Source organism: Manis javanica, chromosome 1 (assembly GCF_040802235.1).
Source record: "Manis javanica isolate MJ-LG chromosome 1, MJ_LKY, whole genome shotgun sequence".
NCBI classification, from domain to species: domain Eukaryota; kingdom Metazoa; phylum Chordata; class Mammalia; order Pholidota; family Manidae; genus Manis; species Manis javanica.
In genome coordinates, this window is record NC_133156.1 from 19,560,622 (window position 1) to 19,588,142 (window position 27,521).

Genomic DNA, 27,521 nt, shown 5'->3' on the forward strand with positions numbered 1-27,521 from the left:
GGCACCCAGTTTCCTTACCTGTGGAATGGGACCCTAACAGAATGTATCCCACAGGGGAGTTGGGAGGCACACATGAGCTGCTGAATGGAAAGCCCTTAGGACAGGGCCTGTACATAGGTCAGTTCTCCATAGGGGCAGGTCTCATCAGCCATTGCTGTGTCGTGGGAGTGGGGTGGCTCATCTGCTTTTGAACTGGCGTGTTCATTCGCATCGTGCTGGGGAGCTTGCTGCAATTCAGATCTGCACCCTGTCACCAGTCACCAGATTTTGATTTGGTCAGGCCGCAGGGAGGCTCAGATATTTGCATTTTCAACAGGCATCTGGGAGTAATTCGGATGCACGGAGTCTTTGGACCACCCTTGGAGAAACACTGATTAAAAAAGGGTATCCTCAATTCCCAGATTTCCGGAGACGTGGACAAACCCGTAGTCACATACTATACATGACTCTCAGGATTAAAGTAAAAGCACAGCTAGCATGTTGGGGGTGGAGGGGTGGGGTTAGATTTCATTAAAATCCCAGCCTGCATAGCCAGCAAAATTTCTGTTATTCCCATACTCCTCAGCACCAGCTCCCCGGGGCCCAGTCTGTCTGCTCAATTCTGTCCAGTTGTGTCCCCTTAACAACTGGACTAGGAGGGGATCCCCATGTGTTTGCATGGAGATCTCTCCATGCTTCCCCAGAGATCTGGAGTTTGTGAAAAGCAAACCAAATAGTCAGTCTTAAAGGGTGGGAAGAATGTCTCTGATTTTTAAAATAAATCTTCATCTCAGTTCTTTTATCCTGAGGGGCTGGTGTCTTTAACACTGTGTTATGATTTACTCTCTGAGCGTTTAGATCATATTATCGGGATGGAAATTTGGGAGACTAAGAGAATTCCTAAAAAGGCTTCCTTTTTTTCTTTTTCCAAGTGAAAACTTTCTACCATAAAAGTGCTGTGGATAAATAATATATGTGTCAATGCTGCCACGGTGATCTTGGCCTAGCCCAAGGGATTAAGCACAACCCTAGATGTCCTGAGCTCTATTCCCACCCCTGCACCACCGACTTTTATTTGCTCCTAATGGCACATTAACCCTTAGGCTCAACTTAAAAGGCTAGTTTCCAGCTAGTTAGGAAGTCCAGCTGGAAACAAACCTTCAAAGTAATCTTTTTTTAAAAGAAAGCAAAGAAAACAGGAAAGAAAAGAAAAAGAGAAATATTCATATTCACTCATGAGTGCTTGGAACTCAAGCTGTCTTTGGAATTCCTCTTACCAGCAGGTTCTCCGGCTTGATGTCGCGGTGGACGATGTTCAGGCTGTGCAGGTATTTGATGGCACTGGCCAGGTTGTACAGCATCCCACTGGCGTCTCGCTCGGTGTATTTGTTAGTGGAAGTGATGGCATCAAAGAGGTCTCCGCCCTGAGGAGGAAGAACAGGACGGGCACATTAACAGGTGGTCCAACAGGGCCGCCTGCGGAGGCGCCTGAGACACTGGAAGCGAAGGGAAGAATGTGTGCAGGGCCTTTGGGTTCCTAGCGCTCCCCTGCCACTTCCCCCTCAGAGGCCCACAGACGGTGGGTGATTCCTCTGCCCACTGTGAAGGCCGGCCACATTTCCACCAGAGCTCCAGGGAAGAGGCAGGGTGAGGATGCTCTGCTATGAGACACGCGGTCCTTCCCACGGGCCTGAGCCGGGGGCATAGGCAGAGCTGGTACCCAGGCAGGCAGAGGCTTCAGATCAGCTGCCAGCAGACATTTCAGTTCATAACCCTGACCCTCCCCACGTGAGAAACAGGGCACACTGGGACCATGCCTTCCGCGCAATGTTCTGCTGCCTTGTGAAACTCACACACACACGCACACAGTTCCCTTCGCTCCCTAGATTTCGCTTCCTCAGGGTGGGCGTAGTGTTTTCACTTTCAATAATGTGCTTCTTTATAAGGAACAGAGAAAAGGATGAGGACCTGTCATTCCAAAGCTGAGAGACAAAGAGAGGGAGGGGGGTGGAGAGATTTCAGAGAAAGTTTTCTGGGGTTATTATGCACCTGACCTTTATTGTTTCCCTTGTTCCTTGCTCACTTATTATTTGGTGAAACCGGGTGATTTTCGGCTCCAGTTTTAGTGCTGTGGATTTAAACCCTGTCTGAGAATGTGGGTCTGATTTACTGGCAATGTTTGCATCGTGCTGGCCCCACCCTGCACCAAGCGGCCGAGCACATAGCCAGTTGTGTTCACCTGTCGCCTGACGTGGACAGGGACTTTGTAAACAGCAAGACCACAATCGAGCACTCGGAGGAGGGAACAATTTTCAGGTCTTACAACCTGGCCTGGCCCCCTGGGACAGTGTCCACTCAGGAGGCTCCTCCCACTGCCTGCAGAAGAGGGCCAGCCATCCCCCAGCTGAGCCCAGACATGTTTCCAAAGTGAACACCTTCCCTCCGTGTTGTTTCGCTCAGAGGCAGGGCTGCTCTACGCGTGTCTGCAGGGCGCTCCAAGCCAGTCCAGGAGTGGGGGCTCTCGCTGTGGTCTATGCGACCCCACCCCTGGAGCACCGTATGGAGCGTGGCTGTCTGTGGCGACCGGCAAGGACTCCCCAGGTACCGCAGCTTCCTGGGCTCCAGGCCCCTAATCTCGTTTCTTCTCCATCCTAGCGAAGCAGTCAACAAATCCTCCCAGCCTTCCTGTGAGGCAGGCCTCAGACACATGCCCGGGGCCATGCGTGCACCTTTCGAGTGGACGTTCTTGTGGCATCACGCCTGGATTGCTGTCACAGAGCCTTACTACTTGAACCACTTCATGCTCTTTACTCAAAGCATCCGGTGCACAGACGCTCACCTTCTTGCATGGCACCTTGACAGTGTCTTCCTCCCAGCAAGAAACCAGCATTTCTCACCCACGGCTCTCCATGTTCTGCCCCCAGCCTTCATGCCTCCTTGTCCACCCTCATCTCCTGCCACGACCTAGACCAGTCACCTTTATGCTCCAGGTAGGGTACTTCCTGCCTGGTCACCAAAGCAGGCCCAACTCACTCTGCCCTCCAACCCTGTCCCCTTCCTGGGAACCCCACTACCTCCTTGGTCTGGCTGGCTCCTGTTGTGCTCTCTCAGGGCCTGGCCGCAGGGCCACCTCCTCAAGGCCTGCCTTCCTCTGAACATACAAGCAGTCTGCATGTGCACACGTGTGCAGGCCCAAGCCTAAAGGCTGCTCTTCGTATTTATGGACTGTCGCTCCTCATAACCGTTACTTCACTGTTTCCCAGAATACAGGCCTTGTTTATCCTACAGCTTCAGGCACTCTTTGGCACGCCTCTGGACTCAGGGTTTGGGGAGCATGGCCCTTGCTAAATTTCTCATAGGAAACAGTATAGAGTCTTTTGAGTCAAGCCTGAGATTGGCCTTCCCTGCATGGAACGCCTCCAGACCTGGCCTCCCAGCAGTCCGTGGTCAGACTCAATCTGATCTAATGGCACAATCGAGGGGTCCCAGGGCTGGATGAGGCAGACACTCTCTCATCTTATTGGGCTGCCTTGGTCACCCAGAGAGAATTTGGAAAGGCTGTCAGGTGAAGTGAGGACCTCCCGAGTGGCACTTAGCTGTTGTTACCTGGCTACACACACGAATGACGATCAGACTAAGCTTTCCCACAAAATGTGTTCTGAACTCTTAATTAAGCCTTCGCCTCCTCCATGTCTCTTCTTCACATTTAATTTCATCTTAGTGCTCCAAAAACAGGGAGGGAATCAATTTTTAACAGCACACAGAATGGCAACAGGAGTGTTTTGTAGCAATTGCTCTAAAATTTAGAGTTATTGTAAAAATACTGTTTGGTGCTGCAGAAAGCATAATTTACAATGTTAATAATTACCAAGCTTTGTTTGGTAATAAATTGCCAATAGGAAAATCTTCTGAGTAAATGAAATTGTTTCTTTGTTGGAATTACTGTTTAACATTTTTAGCTCCCTCAGCCTCAAACATGACAATCACCTGGTGTTCTTACAAACAAGCCCCTGCCCATTAAAAGAAAAAAAATCCTAACTTGAAGGAGAAAAATGTATGCTTCATCTATAAATAACCACCAGGTAAAAACATTGCCAACAGATCTAAAGTAAAGTAATCGGAAAATTAAAGTTTAAAGGCCCTAGAATGAACATTTTTCTATGCAGTAAAGATTAGCTTATCAAATGCTTCTTTTACCTTAAATCTTTACAAGAGGCAATACCCCACTCCACTGGTTTCTGCCACCAGCTGGGGCCTGTGATTCCAGATGTGGTTCCTGGAACGCCTAGGTTCTCATAGATGGTGCCCATGGTGGATGCAGAAGGCGGTGTGACTAATTTATAGTATTTTACAACTAACGTAGAAGTTACTTACACCTTTAGTGAGATTAACATGATAGAAAAGGCTTGAGAAAAATATAACTCCATGAAATGTAAACACTCAATTTTTAAAAACTTCTAATTATTTTACTGAACATTTTAAATAGAGAAGTAGAGGGAACAGACAAGTCAGCTTCCACTTTGATTCAACCATTATCAACATTCAGCCACTCCTATACTCTATGATTTAATAGAATAAAAATGTAATTTTATGTGACAGGATAAGGTTGTAATATTACTGCAAGGCAGCAGACCATTCATGTTATTATTAGGACTGTGCTATTTTTCTATTATATAATGACCACAACATAATAGAAAAATATTCTATTATGTAGGTCATACATTTCGATGTAGTTCATAGAAAAGTGAGTAACTGCTACTACAACAATAACAATAGCTGTATCAGTATCTAATGCTTCCTGTGTCTTAAAAACTGATGAAAGCCATCACTCTTATGCTCACAGTAACATTCCTGATAGGTACTACTATTCTTCTAATTTAGGTCAAGGCTGGGACTTGAACTCTTGCAGTATAATCCTAGTGTTAACACTCTTGACCATTATGAACAAATGTATAGAAATGAGAGACTGGATATTGGTGGCAGGAAATAAAGGAGAGAGCTGTCTGGTATAGAAAGGCAGGGTGCCTTATACAGGCTTATTTCTTTTTCCAAAATACACACCTTTACTAATTCCATGACAAGATACAGTTCAGTGGGCATGTCCATCTCTTCGATCAAAAGAACAATATTGGGGTGCTTCACTCTTCTTAAAATAGACACCTCATTCTGGATCATGTGCTCCTGGTCAAGGGCAAAGTTATCTCAATCAATATACACATCAAAACATAACAGAAGCTAACCGAATGAATAAAACTGTGCTATTCGAGACTCAGAGGAGGGGTATTTTGGTAAAATATAATGAGTATATCTTGATTTTGATATTCAGGTAGTCCAGAATTGCCAAAAGATGTTGAAGATCCTTAGATGACGCTTATAATTTCAGAACCTGTTATGATAAATATAACTGCATATAGGAGGATGGAATGAAACTTAAATCACAAAAGTAATGGAAGAAAAACAAACAAGCAAACAAAGTAAGGGGAAAAAATCCAATCATTCTATTCACTTTCATTCCAGGAATATTTATAGAATAAAGTTATATTCTAATAAATATGTAATAACATTCTATTCCATCAAAATGCAACTCCTAGGGTGAACTTAGTTTATTTGGGAGCTGATCTATGTGTTTCTTCTACCCCCCCGGACACTGTATTTTCATGAGAGAAAACCTTATACATACTTTGCCTCGACATTTGCTTTTCTTGATGATTTTCAGAGCATACTCCCTAGCAGTTGACCTGCAAAGAGAAAGTTTTTTTAAAATACAAACTTACTTTCAGATGTATTGAATCATCTTGTTAAGGATTAATTTCTTACCCCACAGATATTGTACCATGGTGTGACTATTTTGCACAAGACTCTCTTTTCCTTTTTTAAAAGAAATAGGTGAACTGTAAAGGGTTGGCCAAGTGTAAAGACAAGGAAAATGCTATCATAGAAACACTGTGCGCTGCAAATGTTGCCATACTAATCGCCACTGCCACATGTAACTCTTCCTGCTAAGTTGCCCTGCCCCCACCCTTCCCTTGGAAGTGTATGGTCTGGACATAAAGGGGATGCAAGTCTCTCCCCTTCTTCCCAATCTTTCTTGAGGTTCTCTACAAGCTGTGACAATTTTCTCAATGATTCTCACAGTCACACTGAAAACTCTCAAGAAGTTCACACTCTAGACTTTGACTCAGCGTGCAAGCCTCTGAGTTCCTCTGGAGAATGCACGGATGGTATGTTCAAGGTTAGCAAGGTTATAGAAAGGGATATAACCATGATCTGAGCTCCCTGTGACCTCTTGGGCCTTTTGGGGCTCTCATTCCAGAGAAATAAAATGGAGGTGGCAATTAATAACTCCCTTTCCCAAAGCCACATGGCAGCATTAAAATCAGGACTCTTGAGTCCTGGGGTCTTTACTTCACACAGACCCCAGCCAACCCTGCCCCTCCTCCATGATGGGAGGGAGGGCTTTATGCAGCTACCTCTGAATAGCTTCCTAACTTGTGTTAACATTTCTAAGACACCGTAGTGCCAAAGTGGATAGATCCATTGTTGAAGGATGCAATGAATACTTAATAACCATAAGAAACCACAGTTCCATAAGCACTGACATTTCATTTCTGGTGGGAAACCGAATCAGCCTAGCTTTCTACTACATGTAGAAGCCAATTTTAGGGATTCAAACACATGCAGTGGGAGTGAGATTGATGAAGAACGAATTTTAAAATAGGGTTTAAAAAAATCTCCAGTATAGAGACTTGAAGGGAGATTTCTAATTCCCGCTAGAGCAAGACACCGATCTGCCTATAAGCAAATTAAGAGGTCAGATAGTAACAAAGTATTTCAAGAGCGTTTAAGAAATACTCATGTCATTTGCTTCTAAGATTGGTTCACCCACTATACGTCCAGGCACCTCCATGGTGAGAGCTTGCAAAAACACTCAATAAACATGGACCAGGTTGGCATGATTATACAGGTGACCCTTGAACAACTGGCGGTGGGGGGGTTGGAGTGTTGACTCCCCACACAGTAGAAAATCTGTATACGAAATCTGACTCTTAAAACTTAACTACTAATAACCTACTGTTGACCAGAAAGAAGCCTTTCTGATAGCATAAACAGTGAATTAACCCATATTTGGTATATCATATGCATTACATACTGTATTCATACACTAAAGTAAGATAAAGGAAAACGTTTTTCAAATTGTCTCCAATCTCTCCAAATTTTCCAATATATTCATTGAAAAAATCTGTGTGTAAGTGGACCTGCACAGTTCCAACCACTGTCGTTCAAGAGTCAACTGTACCCGGTGAATCAAACAAGAATAAAATAATGCCTCTGAAGCCTGTATTCACCACCGAGGGCTTTGCATTTCAGATGGCGGCAGGGAAACCTCACTGCCTCCGGGTGGCCCTCCTGCACAGCGGAGGGTCCAGGGGAAACCGAGCCACCTCAGTCTCATGAAGAAACCGACTAAAGGCCAGGGATGCCCTCCCACTCCGCCTTGCTGATCCTTCAGGCCCATGCAGGGCAGAAGCCATCACACAGGAACACGGGCCGGCTATGCTAAATGCAGGCAGGGCTTGCGGTGCCAGATATCTCCACGTAAAGCCCAGGCCATCAGCAAGGCCACGCAGGAGGGCTGGAGAAAGAGCCCTTTGTTAAGAGGGAAAACAAAACATTAAACATTAGAAATTAAAAATGTACAGGCAAACAGACAGAGGAGAAAGTGGAAGGACTCACATACAAGGGGATTCCTTACATCCTACAAGGATCACAGGGTCCCTCGGAGGAGCTTCACCCTCCAATGCTTCTGAAGAGTTTCTTTGCAAATTTAAAAATACTCAGGAGGAAAACTAAAAGCTGAACGTCTGGATTTTGCTTTACATGAATCTAAAAAGTTACGATAAAGCAGATCTGAGATTCAAGCCCATGAGATGAGTCATTTCCCATCTTATTTAAGATATGGCATTTGGTGGCAGGGGAATTTGGACGACTGGATTGGCTGCTTTGAGGAAAGCCAGAGGTCCTGGGCAGAGCCAGCAGCGGGGGTGCAGTGGGCATTTCCATCTGGCACCTCCACAAAGGGGGACGGATGGATGGGATGGTGCTGGGAGAAGAGGGGGATGTCTCAGCTCTGTCATTCCCTGTGTTTGGCATTTGCTCCTCCGTTTCCCCGGAATGAGGAACTTTAAAGTACTCAAAGCAAAAGGCTGGCCTGGGACCCAGGGAAGCTGAATCCCCCCCACAGTCAGACGGATAAGGAGCAGAAGCCCCAGGGAGCAAGTGGGCACCCTGGCAGCCAGGACCAGGAAAAATCAGGTCACAGCCTGAGCCTCCTGCTGCAGGGAAATAGCGAGCAAGGCTGGGCTGCGTGGCCCTCCAGCCTGTGAGGAGAAAGGGCCATGTGGGCTCACCCCCCAGAACCTACGCAATAGTGTTCAACACTCAATTAGATTTTGCCATATTTATATCAGACCATGAGCCCCACAGAGGACCGCCAAAATTAACACTGCAAGTTTTCTCTCTTGATTCCTCGAGGGCAAAACAATAAAATCCTTAATTACTGGAAGTATATGTTTACAGCAAAGTAGCTGAGTCTGAAAAATAAGCCTGGAAACAGGTGTTAGGACTAAATGTATACCATAGGAATAAAAATTCAACGGCTTGCTTCAAGTTGGTCAATGAAAACATTTGGCAAGGAATAAAAGGTTAAATAAAGTATTAGATGCCCTGAACTCCGGGGGCTGCTGTGCCCATGGGATCATTCAGCAAGCAGTAACTAGCACGGTGAGCCAGACCCAGCCCTTGGCCCTCAGAGATCTACAATTTATTGTATTGGAAAGAATACTAGACACTTGCATGGCTGGTGATCACACAGGCCATTTGCTCGTTTGTTGCTGAAATGATTCTCTTGATCTTTAACAGAACTGCAGAGCCCTCGGATGCCACCCAACAGCAGCAGCAAGACAGACTTGTCCACCTCCTCGTCTGTGGGAACTCAGTTTGTGGGGCGCCCTTCCTAGTAAGTTTGGCCTAAGGCTAGAGCCCGAACAGTTAAAGAGAAATTTCTAAATTTCACGAGCTTGAACTGCATCTCACTGTTAATGTCTGTGCTCAAAATGTTTGGGAGAAAGCAGTTGTGTTTGACTTAGGGATTCTCAGGCCCCTCCAGGTAGGGGAGGGAGTAGCAGCTGATACCAAGGAGATGCCCAAGGAGACTGGGGTGCCCCGGATGAAGGTGTTTTTGGTTGGTGTTCTTTGCTATGTTTCCAAGGCTTTTGAAAAGGTTGTGGGCAAAAGGAAAAATGGCTTCCCAGGCATTCCTTCCTGTGGCATTTACTGAACCCTGGTGTACGGGTCAGGTTCTCAAGCAGAAGGGGTGTTTCATCTCTCTTCGCAGCCCCAGAAGTGCCTGGTGTGGGCCTCAGCCAGCAGGGCCTGCAAACATTGCTGTGGAGTTGTGACAACTTCAGATGCTGGTGGCGGTTAGGACAGCCAGGAAGACCCCCCCCACTCCCACAAAGGCGTCAGTAAACAGGATCCTTTCTTTACCAAGGAATCATAATAAAGCCTCCTCTGCAAGGCCACCCCAGGCCACCCCAGAGGCCCTGTTGGCATGTCTGGAGTGGAGTTTTATTTCGAATTTGAGCACAGGCTCTATGACTGTCAGGTGCCAGGAAGGAAAGAAGGATGCTGTCAGCTGGCTAAGAGATCCCTGTGCTTCTCCATCGTGACCCCCCCAAATCTCAGAAGGACATGTCTTCAAACTATGGGTACAGGGTTCTTGAAGTTCCTGAGAATCCCAAACATTCTCTGGGTGGACACAATCCACCTGGGGCCCCTAAAGTCTCCACTTGTGCAGGGAAGCTTGAGCCCGCCTCCATTCACTGCCAGGGCTGCCTGTTCCGGTGTCTGTTCTTCAGGTTTAGGGGGCGAGGAGGGAGAGAGGGAAAATCCTGAGCAGCTAGAACTTCAGTGCAGTTCTGGTGCCTACGTGACTGAAACAATGCAACCCGTGCAGGTGCAGAGGATGCCCAAGGGTCAGCCAACACTGTCACGGGTCGTGGTGATCCGTCCACAGGGCCAGGGATGCCAGAGACGAAAGGCACCTCCTACTCTTTCTCTGACCTCCCCTTAGGGCTGCGCTCCTCTGAGTTTTCTTTGATGCCTCAAAATGCTCCACAAAACAGCCTCAAAATAGAGCGCATCTCAGTCTACCAACTTCGTCTATGTCCTAGGGACTCCTGAGGCCCCTAGAGAATTGCTTCTGAGGGACAGGCAGAGAGATCTGGAAGGACCTGGCAGCCACTGACAAAGGAGGTGCTGGCACGGAACAATGGCAGGAAGGATGGGTGCACGACTGGCTTTATGCCCACTGGTGCACAAAAAAAATAGGAAACCCTTCTCTGTGTCAGCACGTTAACATGGTGGGGGACACATGACTTGCTCCTGTTAATACACATTCATGCTTCAAATACGGCGGAGTGTGCCCGCAAGCAACGTGTGCCATTCACGACGTTCTTAGCTTGCATGTATTTTCTTGGACCCCTGCAAAATATTCAAAGAATGTTTCATGCAGCCTCTGAAGAGAGAGAACACACGCCATATGTCCTCGTTCAGCGGGAGTGGAATATTAACACTTTGTGAGCAATCTGGTGTTCAGACTCTGAGAGTTCGAACAATGAGACCCAAGATGTGAACTCATGTGAAATGAACACAGTCCACCCTAGAAAGACGTAGATTAATTCTGGAATGGAGACATGAGAAATTCCTTTTGTGGGAAGACCAGTAGTGATGGATGAAAATGCCATCGTGATCCACGTACTAGCCAGGGGACAGCACACGGCTGCCTTGCCAGACGCAACAGACGATAAACACTGGCAAATATGCAGACGCCCCACAGTGGAAGGGCTTGGCGATCTGCTAAAAAATGGGATTTTCTGCTAGTGTGGAAGTAAACTTAAAAACAGTTGCACTATCAATAAAAGTGAAAAGGAAAGACAAAATTATATAAACACACACACACGCTTCCATCAACCACTTTAGGGATGGCTTTCCCAATTTCCTTTCTGTCTTCTTCGGACAGGGGCAATGGGGTGGGAGTCACCCTGGCTCAGCTAGGCCACATTCGCATGAACATCCCTTGCTGGAGGCGCTGGGGCAGAGTGGTGGAAAGCACAGGTTTTGGAGCAGGGCTGGGATCCACGCCTTGCTGAGTACTTACTCTCTGAGCGACTTCTGACACTGGGCTTCTCCAGGCTTTCTTTGTATAATATGGAGACAATACTGATATTACGGGATTATTAGAATGCAATGAAATATCATGTATAGTTTATGCTCAGCAAACAGTGGTTGCTCCTGGTTTTGGGGGTGTGAGGCCGACGAAAGGACTGGGAAAATGTTTATATTTGGCAATAATGCAACCAATGGTCAAGCTGGATGGTGGGAGGGCGGGAGGGAGGGGAAGAGGGACAAGGTAGCCTAGTGGTATCAACTAAGAGATTTTCCAAGCTGTTACCTCTGTTTTACAAAGAGTGGCTGCTAGGCTGGGTCCCTGTCCCCGTTGGGAATATTCTAGCCCCACTGGTACTTTGAGGTGGAGCAAAGTTTGAGGTCCATTGCATGAGGGCAGCTTAATGAGGCTCTGCCACCTTAGAGAAACAACTTCCAAAGAGTGGGAAAGGGTGCAGGGGGCAATCGGAGGACGCTGGCCAAACTAAAGACCCTCATGGTGTCTAAGGCCCTGTGCAGACTTGCAGCTCTAATGTGCCATGGACGTGTGCTTCCCAATCAAAGCCCTTGGAGAAGAACATGGTCTGGATCTCACAGGATGAAGCTTCTAGTCTGAGGTGGCCTCCTGATGGTCGTGCAGGAGCATTATTCTCACACACTGTTGAGTGACTAGCAGTGTGCCCAGTGCCTGGGGGCAGAGAAGAGTCCCAGGGGAGCATGCACAGCCCAGGCCAGCCCCCAAGAAGCCAGTCGACACCCTGCCTTAGAGAAGGAGGCAAGATCCCCCCCAACTTTTCAACACTCGGCTCACCAGCTCTAGGAAGAAACTGGGGCTGGTCAGGTCCCTGTAAAGCGAGAAACAGCTCAAGAAATGAATTCCAAATCTAATGCTGGGCTTAGGGCTTGAAGATGCTGTAATCTGGGCTCTAACTTTATTAGCTGTCGCTTCTCCACTTAGTAGTCACCAGCTACTGTCGTTGATTAGGTACGAAGATCTCGGCAACAAACCTTCCACTGAAACCCTTCCCGAGGCCAATGAGAGTACCTAGCTCACTCATTTTAAAGCATTTGATGTATTAAATACCATTTTTGTTGGGATTAGTACATATGCATCTTAACGCTTTCAAGATTATTATATTTAATTTTATGATAGTACGTTAGAGATATACACTCTTCATACAGGAATGTTCTGACCTCTATAAAATGTCTTAGAAAAGCATAGAAGAAACTATTCAATATGTTTTGTGGTTTTTTTAACAAACTGCAAGGACTTACCTGAAAAATCTGGTAAAGTTTTGCTGAGTACATTAAAAGAAAAATCAAAGTCCTTAATTTATAGATTGTCCCCAGGAATCAGTACATTTTTCAAATCTGTTGTTAGATGGGCTTCCCTTTTAAATTTTCTTTTTTTTTAACATCTGGGGTTCAGACCTTAACCTATTCCATATGCGCCACAGACTGCGAATAAAGACATAATCTTGGAAAACGTAATGCCAAATGTTTCCTTTAAAGTTCAACGCAAACGATGTTCTTCTCACCTTTCTATACATTCCTTGACGACAGCAAAATTTCCATCTCCTATTGTCCTTCCAACTTTGTATCGTTCTGTTATTGTGGCTGGAATCTGGAAGCCTTCCTCCGACACTTCTGAAAGAATCAGTATGTTTTTATTGGTAGGAAAGGGGACGCAGACGCTACACAAAGGAGACACTGAGAAGTACCATCGAATAGACTGGAACCGATTCAGAATCAATAAGTCATTTTCTGTACAGGGAGCCATGAGCCCCCATCCCCCGCTGACAACATATACTTAACAGTTTTTACTAAGACAAATGATAAAAAGGAAACGGAAAACCTTGGGAGTCCACTCCCACCTCCATAAGAGTAACTTATGTTTCTGTTGCAGGGGGCAGCCGAGCAGGCTCTTTGTATTTCATGCCAATTTGATCAATAGCGTTTACTGAATACCCACTGTGTACAGAGAAAGGACATTCCTAGACATGGCTCAGGAGGAAAATGCAGTTTGTAAAGGACTCCGGGCTGCCTGACATTGTACAAACATGAAAAACGCCTGCTGTTTGGACATTTAGCTTTACTACATCCTGAAATGGAGATCTCCGTAAAATCCCTTATAACTAAGCACTGCCTGCCACCCCTCCCCAGTATCAGTGAGCAGATTTTAGATAAATGTTCTCACCAGCAACCTGCAGAGCAGATATTGAGTTAAACTTGCAATATTTATTATGTCTGTGAACAGAACAGTTTTGTAGTTTCAATTATGGTAGTGCCACTAACACAACACATTTTCCCCCTTAAGATGCGTTTTGAAATATTTTAACAAATGCCTAATAATGCTTTAAATATCTACGGTCATAAAACTAAATAAGCCACACTTAGGTCACATAAATATACTGGATAACCTTTAACATCACAGGGGTGTAAAAAGCCTTTTATAGCTGGGCTCTAAAATTTACATGCTTTTAAGTTACAAATCCCAGCTCCCCCCACTGGCAACCTGAATACAAAATGTGACGGAAGCCTAGTGTGCTTTCTAAAGGTGCTCCATTCTGACCTTTCATCGTGAACTGAGGCTACACATTTCTTCTCAAAATAAAATTAAAACCTTAGGTAGCACATGGGCGTGCGTGGGGATTTCTGCATTCTCGCTCAGTGTGCATTGTCGGGAACCACATGGAGATGCAGTCCCCAGCACCACATTCTGGGGCTGTGAAAATGATCAGTCTGCTCCTCACTGGACTCTAGGGTGGGTGGCACTTCTGGGAAGGACAGATGCAGGCCGTGTGCCTCTGCCACATTTCCCCTTGGTATTTTAGGGAGCCTCTTCTCTTCATAGGTGACTTTTTACTCCTAGCCCACGAGAAGCCAGCATGGTGGTCTCCGGAACAAAGTGAGAGCTGGGGCCAGTTCTGCCCTCCCACCCAAAGCGGCCAACAATTCTGTTCTTTTTGAAAACACTCAGCCTGGGGATTTCTGCCTACTCCCTGGGAATTAGAGGAGACAGTTGGAGATGTTTCACATCCACTGCCAAGCACCCAAGTTTATAAAACATCTTGCAGATGACACTGTCTTAAGGCTTTACTACACAGACAATTTAAGTAACCATCCTTGGCTGTCGGGCACAAGTTTGAGTCTGCATGGAAAATCGAAGTAGAAACTTGTATTACATCTGCCCTTCCTTCCCACAGGTGCGCCACTGAGGGGCCCACCCGGAGAACACAGGGGGATTGATTTCCCCTGACTATTGATAAAATGGACCTTTTAGGCCTTTGGCTAAGAAGGTTTTGTTAGAGGCTTAGCTGAGGACCATCTCATTTCCTTAGGTAAAGACAACACATTCGAACAAAAGACACTTCTAGGTGGTTGAATTTCATATTTCCGGAAACACAAAAAGAAATGTCTGATATTGCATGGTAGTTAGGAAATAATTCTTGTGTAAATCACACACCTCACCTAACATAATAAAAGTGCTTCCTTCACAAAGGTATTTTTTTTTTTGAAAATTAAATCATACCATTTAAAACAGAATTGAGAAGGGGCACTGACCCTTTAACAGTGTTCTGATCATATCAGTTCTATACTTTTCTAAAAACTTGCCCATGATTGACGTGGACCTTATAACAACCTCCACAGAGGAGAAAGGCATGTTTCACAGTGTTCATTTCGCAGATGAGGAACTTAGATGCAGAGAGCTGAAGAGACTTTATCCAAAACACTCCAGTGACTTAGGGAAAAAGTCAGTTCTGGAATCCAGGTCATTTGACCACATCACAGAGAAACTCTAAAGTGAATTAGCTCATGGTACAAAGAATACTTTTGCAATTGCCAGTGAGTAATTCTTTTTATGAAGCTGTACTTTCACATATTGAACTCACTTACGTTGGGGACATCTGCAGGGCTATCCCCGTCAATCAAGAGAGTAAATTGTCTTTAATATATTGAAAATGAACAGACTTTGGGAAGGCTAAGGCGGCCAGCCCCCACTTTCATTTCCAAAGTGGGCAACAGCCGGCCTTCTTAGGATACTTACACCCTCTGGGCATGTGAACTGTCTCGGTTAGGATAAGGCCCTCTTCCTAGTCCCAGAGAGTGGGCGCTGATCAGTCCTATCCCCTAGCTATGACCCTTGGGGCTGGTGCATATTTCATTGTGCTTGATAAGTTAGTTTCCCGGAATTTCAGTCTATTTATCCAACCCCATCCTCTGCTCCCCTGTACAAGCTGAGCCTTCTCCTCAGACACCCAATCCTAAGCTCACCGCCTTCTCCGGGCCCGTCATTCTCGTCCATCGAGCTGCACACTTTGGTGGACGCGAGCGAAGTGGAGGAACCGCCATGCGGGGTGCTCTGTCGGGGAACAGAAGAAGGTGAAGGATGAACATGCCCGCGTGGCACGCCTGGCCCCGACCTCAGGGGATGGCCGCCCAGGCCCGGGGAGCATTACTCTCTCCCATGAAGCCTACCCTTTCTTCCCACCCTGGCAACCCCAACCAGGCGCTGTCAACTGCGTAAATTCAGATGTCCTTTTCCTCAAAATTAGCATCCTTTAGACGGCTTGTAGGTGTGGCAGATTTCCAGCATCTCACCTCACTCTTCCATAGTCTATCTGCCAATGGGCCTCAAATATGGTGCCGTTCGATGTCATCCAGTATTTTTTCTATTCTTACCATGGGCAAACACTTCTCTTCAATTTGCTTTTATGGAATATCCTAAAAAAAAAATTCAGCCTTACCGTATCCTTGGAGAAAGGTTTAAGAGGGGGTTTGTTCATGTCACTTTGAGACAAAGACGCAAGCACTACACAGGTTATCGACATGTGAAATGTTACATAATATTTCGGAGGCAATGATGGGAACAGAAGCCTAGGCCTGGCGATTCCCATGTATTTTTGGTGTTTTTTGACCCAAGATCCATGAGAGCAAATAGGATGACAACATGATTACAAAGTTCAGAGGATGAAACAATACGAAATATTTCATACTATGATCCGCTACGGGGCAGAACTTTGAACAATGAACCTTTCCATCTCTGCACCTATTCTTTATGAAAACAATTGGCATGTTTCAGTGCTGTTTCTAAATAGCAAACACAACTTGTCCTAAAGATGTTCCTTCTGTCCCCCTTTGTTTATCCACGTGGTCGGCCTGATGGGACCAGGAGGCGGTGTCTGTGGAGCAGAGGCGGGACAAAGAGCATCTGTAGTGGAATGAACAATGAAGAGGTGGCCAGAAGCAAGCTGACCAATTTTTTTTCCCTGTTTCCCTGTCTCCCTTCAACCTCCTCCCCATTCCATCCAACCTCAACTATGCACAAAGCAGGAGGGGAGAGAAGGTTTATATAATCTCACTATGCTCAACAGTATCTTGCATAGGAAGTTCAGAGATTTTAGTTTTTACTCAAAAGATTAGTAGAGTTGAGGAAATGCTACTTAAACCACTGCAGGGCCATTTGAGTCCAGTGCCACAGGCCATTTCCCTGGTTGGTAAGATGAATATGTTCCACGGGATGAGTTCATCAGAGCCGACACAGTGGGATAAGAGTTCAATTCACAGCAGTGATGCATGAGCTTCCTTACAGGACAATCTAGAAGTTTCGTGGTTACTCTAGCGTGCTCTGAATGACACTTAGTGTGTGCAGTGTGCTTTTAATTTCCAATATCATAAGAATACCCATCGATCAGCCCGATGGCTTGAGCTATCGAAATTTGCTTATGGTCCTCTGCCATCCTCTCTCTTCCAGTGCCCCCCTTTGTAACCTCCCTCTCATATTTGTCCCACGTCTAGGCTAGAAAGACGGATTTGGATTGTGACCTTGAACTAGAATTTTTATTGGAGTGGCACTAATGATACTATCATAACCAACTCTTGTCAAAGGTACTGTGAATGTATGAGCTACTAAGCCACGCTCTGCTGACTTTTACGGATGTCTGTTCGTGAAAACCTTATATTTATAATATTGGAATACAAGGCTGAGACAAGGCAGATTTATGATGTCCGTGTCTGGAGAAAATAAACATTAACATTGCCACATTTGAGGGGAAGGTGTGTATTTTCCAGAACAGTGAGATCTTTTATCCCCCGTCTCCTTGCTCTGCTGTGGGTATGATGGCATTCCAAGCAGAAAAACACCAAGCAAATGTCTAAAATACAGACTTGCTTTTCTGGGCTCTCCGATCCTTGAATTTCTTCCAGCAGCTCTGCAAATGGTGTTTAATAATGTAGACATGCTGTGGGTTGGGATGGCAGGTGTTGCCATGTCATAAGGTGTTTTATATTTTCGAACATAAAGACCCAGTCTTTCACGAAGCACCCAAATTAGTTGACTAGTAGCACTGTTTCCTAGCAAAGATGTCCACATTTACATACTCAATTCCAAAAGCTTGTTCTCTTAGTAAGAACATCAGACACCAATATAGAACTTCTGACCCAAAGCATATGAAAACATCTTTTAAACTGCAATGTTCTATAAACTTGCTGGCTATTATTCACTAAACTGCCTTATCAACTAATGAATTGCCTTTTCAACAGCCTTCCAAACATCTGATGCTCTGAATCCTTGCCACAATGCCAGCTGTGTTTTCTCTGCCTTACGAACAAAATTTCTCAAGGATTTTAGGCTCCAGTTAAGACCAAAAAAAAGTAGGGTTAACACAAACTTATTTATGTCTAAACTTGCTTATTTCCAACATTAGGTTTGGAAAATGTGCCCCACGTAATTTCAAATTTCATGCCGAGTGCAACAGACACTTTCAAGAGAAAAAACGTATTTCATTACAAATAGAATACTCTGAAAATGGAAAGTTCTTTTTATTAATTATGCTTAAATAGAGTAAAATAAATGAATTAGATAACTAATGGGGTTACCTCTTCTTTGCCCAAAAGAAGAAAGATAGTGTATACTATACACTGTTCTAAGATGACCATGGACAGGTTGGAAGAATTTCAGCAGCTGCAACAGACCTTAAATACTACCTGTTACATCCGACTTCAAGACCAAATTCCCAGTACAAAATCCTAGCTATGTGGCCAAATGGCCTCTGTTTAAACACCTCCAGGCCTGAACATATTAGTTCCTGAGGCAGCCCTTTACTTGTTCATCTGAGGTAAAGAAAGTTCTTCCTTAAGTTATATTGAAATAATGTCCCTCCACCTTTTCCATTTATGGGGCCTGAGCTCTCACACATGGAGCTACCCAGCACAGGTCTAATGGATTTATCATATGACAGTGCTTCAGGTATTTGGATACAGCTCCTGGACCCTTCTGTGTCTTAATTTGAATATCCCCAGTTTCTTTAACTGTTTGTGCCGAGAGAGAGCTTCCCCTCCTGCAGACACACTCCAGTTGTCAGTATCTCGTTAATGCTCATGCTTGAAGCAAATGTAGCATTCTAGGTGTACCCTGACCAGCCTGCAGCAAGAAAGCATAGTTTTCTTCCTTGTAAACAGAAAATAAATGCATTTTAAGTTCATATTGGTGTATCAATAGCACCATAGCTTTATAGCCTTACCCTGAACTTAGGTTTAGGGCAGGTCTCCCAAGTCTGTATTTGGGAGGTTGGTGTTTCAGATGAAGTGTAAGACTTTTCCTTCACGCATGGCGAATGTCATATTTCTTACATTCATGTCACTCTAACCTGTTATTTTTTTCAGTTCTGGTTTTGTCACCTAACATTTTCTCTCTCTCAGCTGAAGTCATTCAGTAATCAGCATGACCCTTTGTATATGTTTATTACTAGTCCTACGTATACTAATTTAGTTGGTGCTAGAACATTTTGATTATTGTCCACAAATCTGATTGAAGGATTTTGAAAATAATAAAACTGTGTAAGTCCTTGCTCTTTAGAATAAACCAAGATCAACCAGCGTTTATTTATGACCGACAGAAGCTGAAAAGCCCACATATTTTTGCATGCTTATAAATGAAATCAATGTACCTATTTGTTTTTTTCTGAGCAGACTGACCATAGTCTCTATGATAAGATTTTTGTGATCGCTTCACTCACTTAGCTAATTCCAAGGCTTCTGGGCATACAGTACAAAACATGCAGTTGTTTTAAAATGTTTGTAATTAGCTGCCCTGAGACATATTGTGACATTTGAAATGTCTTCACTGCCAAGCAGATTTAATTGGAAACAGGTGGGCAGGTTGCTGGCACCTGGATGCTTTTATTGCACACCTTCTTAAAAGGACTGCCTTAAGTAAGAACACATCCGAAGGGTAGTTATTTAGAACAGATGGAGAACCTACCACACTCTCTGAAGTGAGAAAGCTGACTAACAGCTCTGACCACATTTTATCAAGATGTGTCTGACGACTATGTAGTAAAAACCAGTTCATTCTAAATATAGTGGTATGAGTTACTCCTGCCATTTGTATTAACTCACTGGGATCCACACTGAAAAAAGATTTCCAATTGATTCGATCGATCTAATCACGGAAGAGAAATCTCACTCAGTAGCTTTAGTTTTGGGTGTCTAATTGTGACTCGTCATTTTGTCTTGGTAGACAGGTATTATTTTGTTAGTATTGATTTGGAAAATGGTAAGAAAGAATTTAGAAATCCACTGAATCAACTTTATAAAGGAAACACAACCAATAAATAGTACAAAAACTCAATGTTGTCTTGGTGATCTTGACTTGAGGTCTACAGAATCTCTAAAGATGACCTCCTTTAAAAATTAAATCATGATCTTGGTGTAGCAAACTTGACACCAGTGGGATTCTGTGCATTTAGAAAAACCCTACATTACTTTGCAAGCAGGTACAGAACATTAAGTTGATAACATCTATCTGTAATAACTAATAAGGCTCCATTATCTGAAGTAAGGCAGAAAGGGGACCTGTTTTCCAAATTCCTTTGTCTGCATTCTTCTTAGTATGTTTAGCTTCAATCAAGTTTATGTTACAGGCCATTGTGTATAACTAAAGATGAATATTAAAAAATGAAAAATGTAAAACGTTATCATAAAGATTTGGCCAGCGTTTTTCAAAGACTGGAAAACTTATTCATGAAATGGGTTTCCTTACAGGAAGAGAAAATGAAAATGGGAATATTGGCATTAAATCCATGTTAATGAAGCTACTGGAGTCAAAAGTTAGAAAATAAATGTATGTAGCTACAGCTTTTACTGCAGTCTTCTTTGCCTCTACTGTGTAGTCACTATACTCACTTAGGCCAAAATCTATAAATTCAGAATCTGAACAATTTGTCCTGAAGAGACTGGGAGGTGAGAGGGGGGTGGGGCAAACTGCACTTTAAAGGTTAAAATGAACCTAGTAAACCTGTTAGACTTAAAGCCAGAATTCTGGACATCTATAACAATTTTCATGTAAAATATTTTTTCTAACTAAGCTACTAGACTCTTTTATTCTCCCTTGTACCATATTATGAATGAAATAATATTTTTGTGAAATAATATTTTGTTATTGATTTTTGTTCTAAATTAACATTAGGGTGATCAAGTACTTTATTATTATCATTGTTTATTATGTATTTATGTTATATATTTATTTATTCAGTGCTTCTAAAATGTATATACAGACGCATACATATATACACACACATGGTTTTCACCCTGTAAACAAACTGAATTTGAGAAAATTGCCTTCCAGTCCAGGACACAGCTAGTATGTTTTTAAACTGTTAATTTCCTTTTTTTTTTTTTTTTTAGCCAGTTGCCAATTTGTCTGACAAATTTATCCTTAAGGCACCCGAGGAAAGGGTATTAATGATTTTACTAGAACCAAATGAAACAGAATTCTTCATCAGAGAGTCGTCTTGTTTTGCTACTATTGGCAGAATTTTATACTTCAGATGCCATTCTGAAGTGTCTCAAATATCACTTGCTGACGCTAATTACATCACAAGAATGCCATAAATATGATTATGAATGTACCCTCACCCCACACAGTCACTTCAATTTCAATGGCTACTTATCAAGGTTTCTGAAAGAAACTCACTGAACAATACAGGTGGTTTTTTCTGTTTATTTTATAGTTACTCTAAGGTGGTAAGTGTCACAAAGTTAACTCTGAGAGGGGTAAACAAGGTCCAGTGAGAAACACAATGTACGACATTTTACAATGAAACCACAGCACAAAATGATGGAACTTTGAAAAGTGGGGGCTTCAATGAACCATTTCATCATTCAGCTCTTGAAAACTCTGCTGGTGGCCTCGATTAATGGATTTTTTAAATATATTGCTGTTTAAAAACATTTTAACACCAAATGCTCTTTTTAAGAGAATACACATCCAAGCAATTCAAACCAAAAGCAGAAAGCATATCAACCTACTTATAAAAATTTTATCCAAATTTATAACATTCATAGTGTATTTCAAAGGAAGTCCTTAGAACAAATACATTCAATTCCCTGCTTGCTGATGAACATAAACTCAAAAAACGTATCACAAGAAAATTAATTCTCATAGTTTTTTGCCTATGACCTTTCAGATATCTCCTAGCCTGGCTTTAAAAACATTTTGTGGCCATATATAATACAAACACCAGGTATTACATGCATCATTTATACCATCTTGGAATTTATCCATCATTTTTACTAAAATGAAGTACATTTTAAAGACACCACATATCATGCACCCTTACAAATTACAGGGAGGGCCTCAGATTTCCTATCTTTTCCACATGCATTACAGACTGAAAATTACAAATATTTTTCAGGCAACAGGATAACAAACTGTGTCAGGCAATTGGTGTATTGAATATATCTCCAATTTTCACACTATATTCCCGTGGAATCAATCAAATACAGTTTGTCGCTAACATGCACACTTAGAGATGGTAGCAAGACTAATGCAAATATGTATAAATGGGAGATGTGTGCACATATAGCAAATGCACTGAATTAACATTTTCAAAGTGTATATATTTATATATATACACACACATAGCAACTAAAGCTACCACTGAAAATATGTCAACAGTTCAGAACAGTGTTTTGAAAGAACATACCAATTTGCTTACAAGTTATCTGGCTCTGTTATTAAACTTCAATTCAAATATAATCTGGATTCTCTTTGTTTCAATATAATAATCACTCACAACTCTGTAAGTCAGTATTTCATTTTTCAGTAAATATTGATGGCAATCATGTCATCAATACATACATATTAGAGACACAACAGAGAGTATTCATTCGAATAATTAAATGTTAAGACACAACAATATAAACATTAATATGTGTTTACATTTAATAGTTAACAATACTGGATTTGTCTCAATTTCAAATTTCTTTGTTTATCTGCAATCCAGGTTTATTTTTGAAAACAAATCAATACACCTATTTGGATCCATCCTACTTATAGGAGATTAGGAAACTACTTTTGAACTTAAACATGCCCCAATTTATGCCGTGAAGGTTTTACATTCAATTCCACAAGAGCCAGTAACTTATAAGGCTGTGTCACAAATACCATACTTTATTATTTATGGTCTATAAACATACACAAATACTTACATAAGCACACCCATATTCACACTGAGCCCTGCAAATTTAAAAACTCCCACATGCCTGTATAGTTATATGGCCACATATGAAAAACTGAGTAGTCCAATAGTTAAACTATATGGAATTATTTTTCAAGAATATTAGTCTATATTTTCATTCATTTTTATGACAAAATGTGGTTTTTAGACTTCATTGTTTTTTAGTTGAGAAAAAATAAAATAGAAGTCCAATCCTGTATTGATCTATAATAGATATAACCAAATACCCCTGCTGGTCAACATAGGGAACATATACAATACATAAATGCTGGTTCAAATGTTTTTAGGAGATGTTATTTGATTTTTTTTTTTTACTATTGAGATGTGCCAATATAAGAACACAGGGTTGTGTACGGATGGGTGGGCCTGATGCTGAACAGCCTACGTCAGTCTAGAAACATGGTGGTGGATTTTACCCCCATTTCATCCTTTAAGCAAGAAAGAAGAAAAAACCAGTGTCTTTCAGAAGCAGTCTTCTGAGTTCACATTGAACTTCACACTTGTTATATTATTAGGTTTCTAAAATGCTGAAAGCAGGGAAATATTTATCCTATCTTTTTCTATGATATCTAAGAAAAAAGAGTGAGTGCAAATGAGAAAACTTCAAACTTTTAACAAGAGCAACACGTGCAAATGGCTGCTGCCAGAGCTCTCCTACTCAGTAGGACAATTTTAAAACGTAGTGTCTCACTCTTTAAAAAGAATTCTGTAAGTAAGTACATCTCAAGTGCCTATAAATCATCAGTTGAATTCCACCAACGAACTGAAAACTTCTGGTTTGTGGCTAAGGATTTTTTATTTCTCTCTCTTTTTTATTTCTATCAAACAAGTATAATGGAATTACACTCAGCATAGGAAGAGATCTCAAAGTCTATAAACGGCGGGGCTGTTTCAATCTCTGAGGGAGTTTAGTTTCGAAAAGTAAATGATATATATTGCCCCCGAACAGTCCTTTAATAAAAGTCATATGTTCAAAAGATTAAATGCGGTGAAATAGCATTTTCCTTGGAACTGCCTGGATGGAAAGTTGGCCATGATATCTATCGGCAATTAGTATAAATCCAGTTTCCTTTTGCCGTGTCTAAACAAAGCCATGGGCTTCATATCAATTGGCAATATCTGCCACTTACCCAGAACAAATAGCATTTATTGGACCTTTCTAAGCAGTAGTTGTCCATAAGATTGACAGTTCAGGGAAGTTAAAATTATTGGAATTTATTTTTGTTCTGGACCATCTGACCCCACCAGATTTAAGTTAACCGTTCCCCTGCTTTCTCTGCATTTTTGACAGTTCAGTCAAATACACACGAATCTTTTATGGACTCAACTGTATTAAGTAATGCATTTTACAGAGACATAACGAGAACAGACACCAGCATAGGCAACTTCACAGATGTTTACTGTTTCAGCTCAAACAAAGCAGTATTTTGATCTCAGCAGGAGTCCCTGTTCCTTTCTATTGGAAACAGTTTTACAACCTGAAGTCTGGAACAGGTATTATTATGAACTGTTCTTTCAAGACGGAACGGTCCAATTTGCGGTTCTCGAATAACCTGCCAGAAAAGTGTGTTTCTCTCCAACAGACAGGATAATGAGGCACTAATTATTATAAGGCTGTTTTCAAATGCTGTTAGATTGCCGGGACTTTTTTTTTTTTTTTTTGACTTTGTCTTTTGGTTGGAATACTTTATTCACTTGGAAAGTGATATGGTAACATATGTAACTATAAACCAGATGGTAAAATTTGATCGTTGAGCAATTTATCAAGGAGATAAATTGATAACATTTAGAACAGTATATGACAACTGAGTTTCTCTCCATCTTGAACCAAACATTTTGTTCTTAAATTCAGTTTTCAAGTAAAACTTGAAAAAAAAAAAACTCAAGTAAAAGTCTCCAAATGGCATACAGTTTTAATTATCACCTACTGAGATATGTCAAGCCTGTAGAATATCAAAACCATGCTTCACAAGTCTTAAAATGTTAGTGTTTGAACTAGTATAACTAAATGATTGCTAGGATATGGCTAAAATATAACAGACCATACACATTAAATTGTTAACATTCCAATTTTAAAATAATTATTTTATGTTTAAGCAAAGCTGATTGATTTTTCTAACAAAGGACTAGAGGAGCAGAATTAGTAGTTAATGTTGAACAACAGGTTATAATCAGAGACTTACTTGGCTTAACACAAAAGGAGTTTTGCATATGAAAAGCTCCAAAACATAGCAAGACCCAGGATTTATCAGAATAGACATTTGGAAATTTGGGGCTTGATTTACACAGCACCATTTAAGAGAATTTTGGTTTAATTGATGCTTTTGGAAGAAGTTCAGACACAATTTTATTTTAGGTCTGTGTGTAAAAAAAAAAAAAAGTTTCCTAGCTTCAGCCTTTACACATTTGAAAAATTACATATATGGTTGTAGAGAGAAATTACATAATTGGTAGCAATGCCACTGAAGAAGTTCTTCATGTTAGTATGTAATGTAAGCTATAGTTATGCTACTTCCAATAAAAAATAAGGTTAAAATATAAACTTTATGTAACAATAAAAGCAAGGAAATTCCTAAAACCTCACGATAGAGTCTGCATGAGATGTGTCCCTTGATATGAGAGTTTTTCCTCAGCTATATTAACTCGCAAAACATAAGTAGATTTGTATGTCTAGGAAAAACCTACTTGAGACGATAAAAGTCCTTTTCAAAAAACCAGCAATCCGAATTTCAAGAAGAATATAACTTTAAGAAAGCATATGTCTGCAAGTCGCACTCTTTCATCTGCTTGAGTAAAAGTACAGAAAAGTTGTATCTACGTGTCTACTTATGACTAAAATGAAAACCCCATCTACAAAAATACAGACTGTATGGCTTCATCATTAGTGGGTTCTTCTACTCAATACTAGGTCCACATAGGAAATTCATCTAGAGCTAGGCCTTGCAGAAGAACCTTGGCCACTGAGCGAGTTTGTGTTCAAGCGGCCCCGGTCAAAAAAAATGTAGGAGATGTAAAAAAAGAATCTCCTTCAAAGATTAACATCATGAATACAAAATGCCCGTATATTTACTTTGACGGGATTCGAGCTTTGTGATTTCAAGGTATGCAAAACTCTTATGTGTATTTTGCTGTTAGATTTTTCTTAGGAAATGTGAAGCTTCCACCCAGTCACAAACCATATACATTGCTCCACTGTGTCTTTTACACTGAGTCTCCTACTGAATCCAAATCATCCGAAGAGTGGGGGCGGTCCAGGTCCTGTAAGATGAAGGGCGGTACAGGTGTGTTTACTCGGCTGTCCTGGGTGCCCTGGGCCTCTCTCAGGAGTGCAGCGACACTGACTGAGCACCCTTGGTTTCTAATGTCATTAGACCTCTTAGAGTCACCAAATTTGGATAAGAGGAAAGATAATTGACAAACTATCCAAACAGACAAAAATGGTGCTCATTTTGCCTTGGGGGATCGATCCGTTCAGGAGCTTTGCCTTCCTTTGTGTTGGATTGAGTTTTACAGCCCCTGAGATGTGTCCGTGCCAACTCTGCTACTATGGGTCTGGGCAATTCTTCCTGGCATATTTGCTCCCCATTCTGGGTAGAAGAGGAGAGCCTTTACCTCCCAAAATAAGTTATTAGGAGCCCCAGCTGGCATTCAGAAAATTCTGGTCCCAGAGCAGCAACCGAAGGGTTGTATTTGCACATCGCAGAAACCCAATAACCATTGTCTTTTCAAAATTTTATGTTTGGAAGATAGAAAAATGCAAGCTTGACCTCCCCCCTCCCTTCCCAACGGTCCTCTCGTTCCCCAACCAATCAGCCATCAGCTCCCCTCTTCTTGCCTCGGCCCCTTTCTGCTAGGAGATCTTTCTCCTGGTAGCCAGGCAACCAGCTCAGATCTGCAGAGAGTGTCTAGAATCCTGGCCTCTTTTCTATTTTGTGCCACCCACTCCTCACATCATCTGACTGATCAGATAATCTACAAAAGTCAGCGATGTGGGAGTTTAATAGGGAGCTTCATTCAGCCTACACAACACAACACATTTCTCCCTGCTGTACTCAAAAATGGGACCAAAGAAAGTTCACAGATCAGCTTCTGTGACCACTTCCAGGCAGCAACTGAAATAACAGTGTTTTAGAAAAATAGAGAGGTCGCTTGGTACATTGACACTAATATTTTTCTGAGGAAAAACATCAGGCATGAAGACTCTTCCTGAGTACGACTGTTGTAACATCCCAAAAGAGGGAACATAAAAAGATGATATTAAGGGTAGGAAAAAACCTGATTAACTCATCACAATCAATTATTTTGATTTAAAAAATAAAGATCTAGATTTTCTTATTTGTGAAGAAGGTGGTCAAATTTCTCAATATTCCTTTTAAAATAAGCTCCTTCTGTTCCTGTGTTTTAAAATGAGGTAGGCAGTGTATGTGTATGTGTGTGTGTGTGTGTGTGTGTGTGTGTGTGTGTGTGTGTGTGTTAGTGGGTGCAGCCAACTCATTTTCCTGGCCATGTTGCTAGGCAACCCAGAAGGAAAAATAGAAGTCGCTACTGTTCTCCAATTTGCAATAAAAGGAGTTAATTTATTCTTTGAAGTGTCTTCTTTTAGCACTTGCCATCTTTCACTTATTGCAGTGTTTCCTGAACAGGAGTATAGCCAACCATTTGAGAAGAACATTAACCACATTTGAAACAGGATCAGTTTGTAGGGACATTTTAGGCCCATTTTAACTGGGAGGGGTTATTTGATGCAGTCGCTTCCACCCCGAGATGGAAGCTCCTCTCGCCAACACAGCTGGG

The 27,521-nt window shown here is 42.2% G+C and overlaps 1 protein-coding gene across 6 annotated transcripts in view; it reads right to left on the minus strand.

The window, feature by feature from the left end:
• The window catches only part of DCLK1 (doublecortin like kinase 1), a 287,302-nt gene that overhangs the window by 46,091 nt on the left and 213,690 nt on the right, over nt 1-27,521 (minus strand). For 5 of the 6 annotated variants that reach the window (XM_037012261.2, XM_037012255.2, XM_073229251.1 and 2 more), the window contains 5 exons: nt 15,481-15,568; nt 12,744-12,852; nt 5,660-5,717; nt 5,041-5,160; nt 1,257-1,403 (listed from right to left, as the gene is read on the minus strand). In XM_037012261.2, coding sequence (XP_036868156.2) covers nt 1,257-1,403; nt 5,041-5,160; nt 5,660-5,717; nt 12,744-12,852; nt 15,481-15,568 — 522 coding nt within the window. Of the gene's footprint in view, nt 1-1,256; nt 1,404-5,040; nt 5,161-5,659; nt 5,718-12,743; nt 12,853-15,480; nt 15,569-21,194; nt 25,986-27,521 lie in introns of those variants that run through there. The other variant, XM_037012274.2, reaches the window with a different exon arrangement.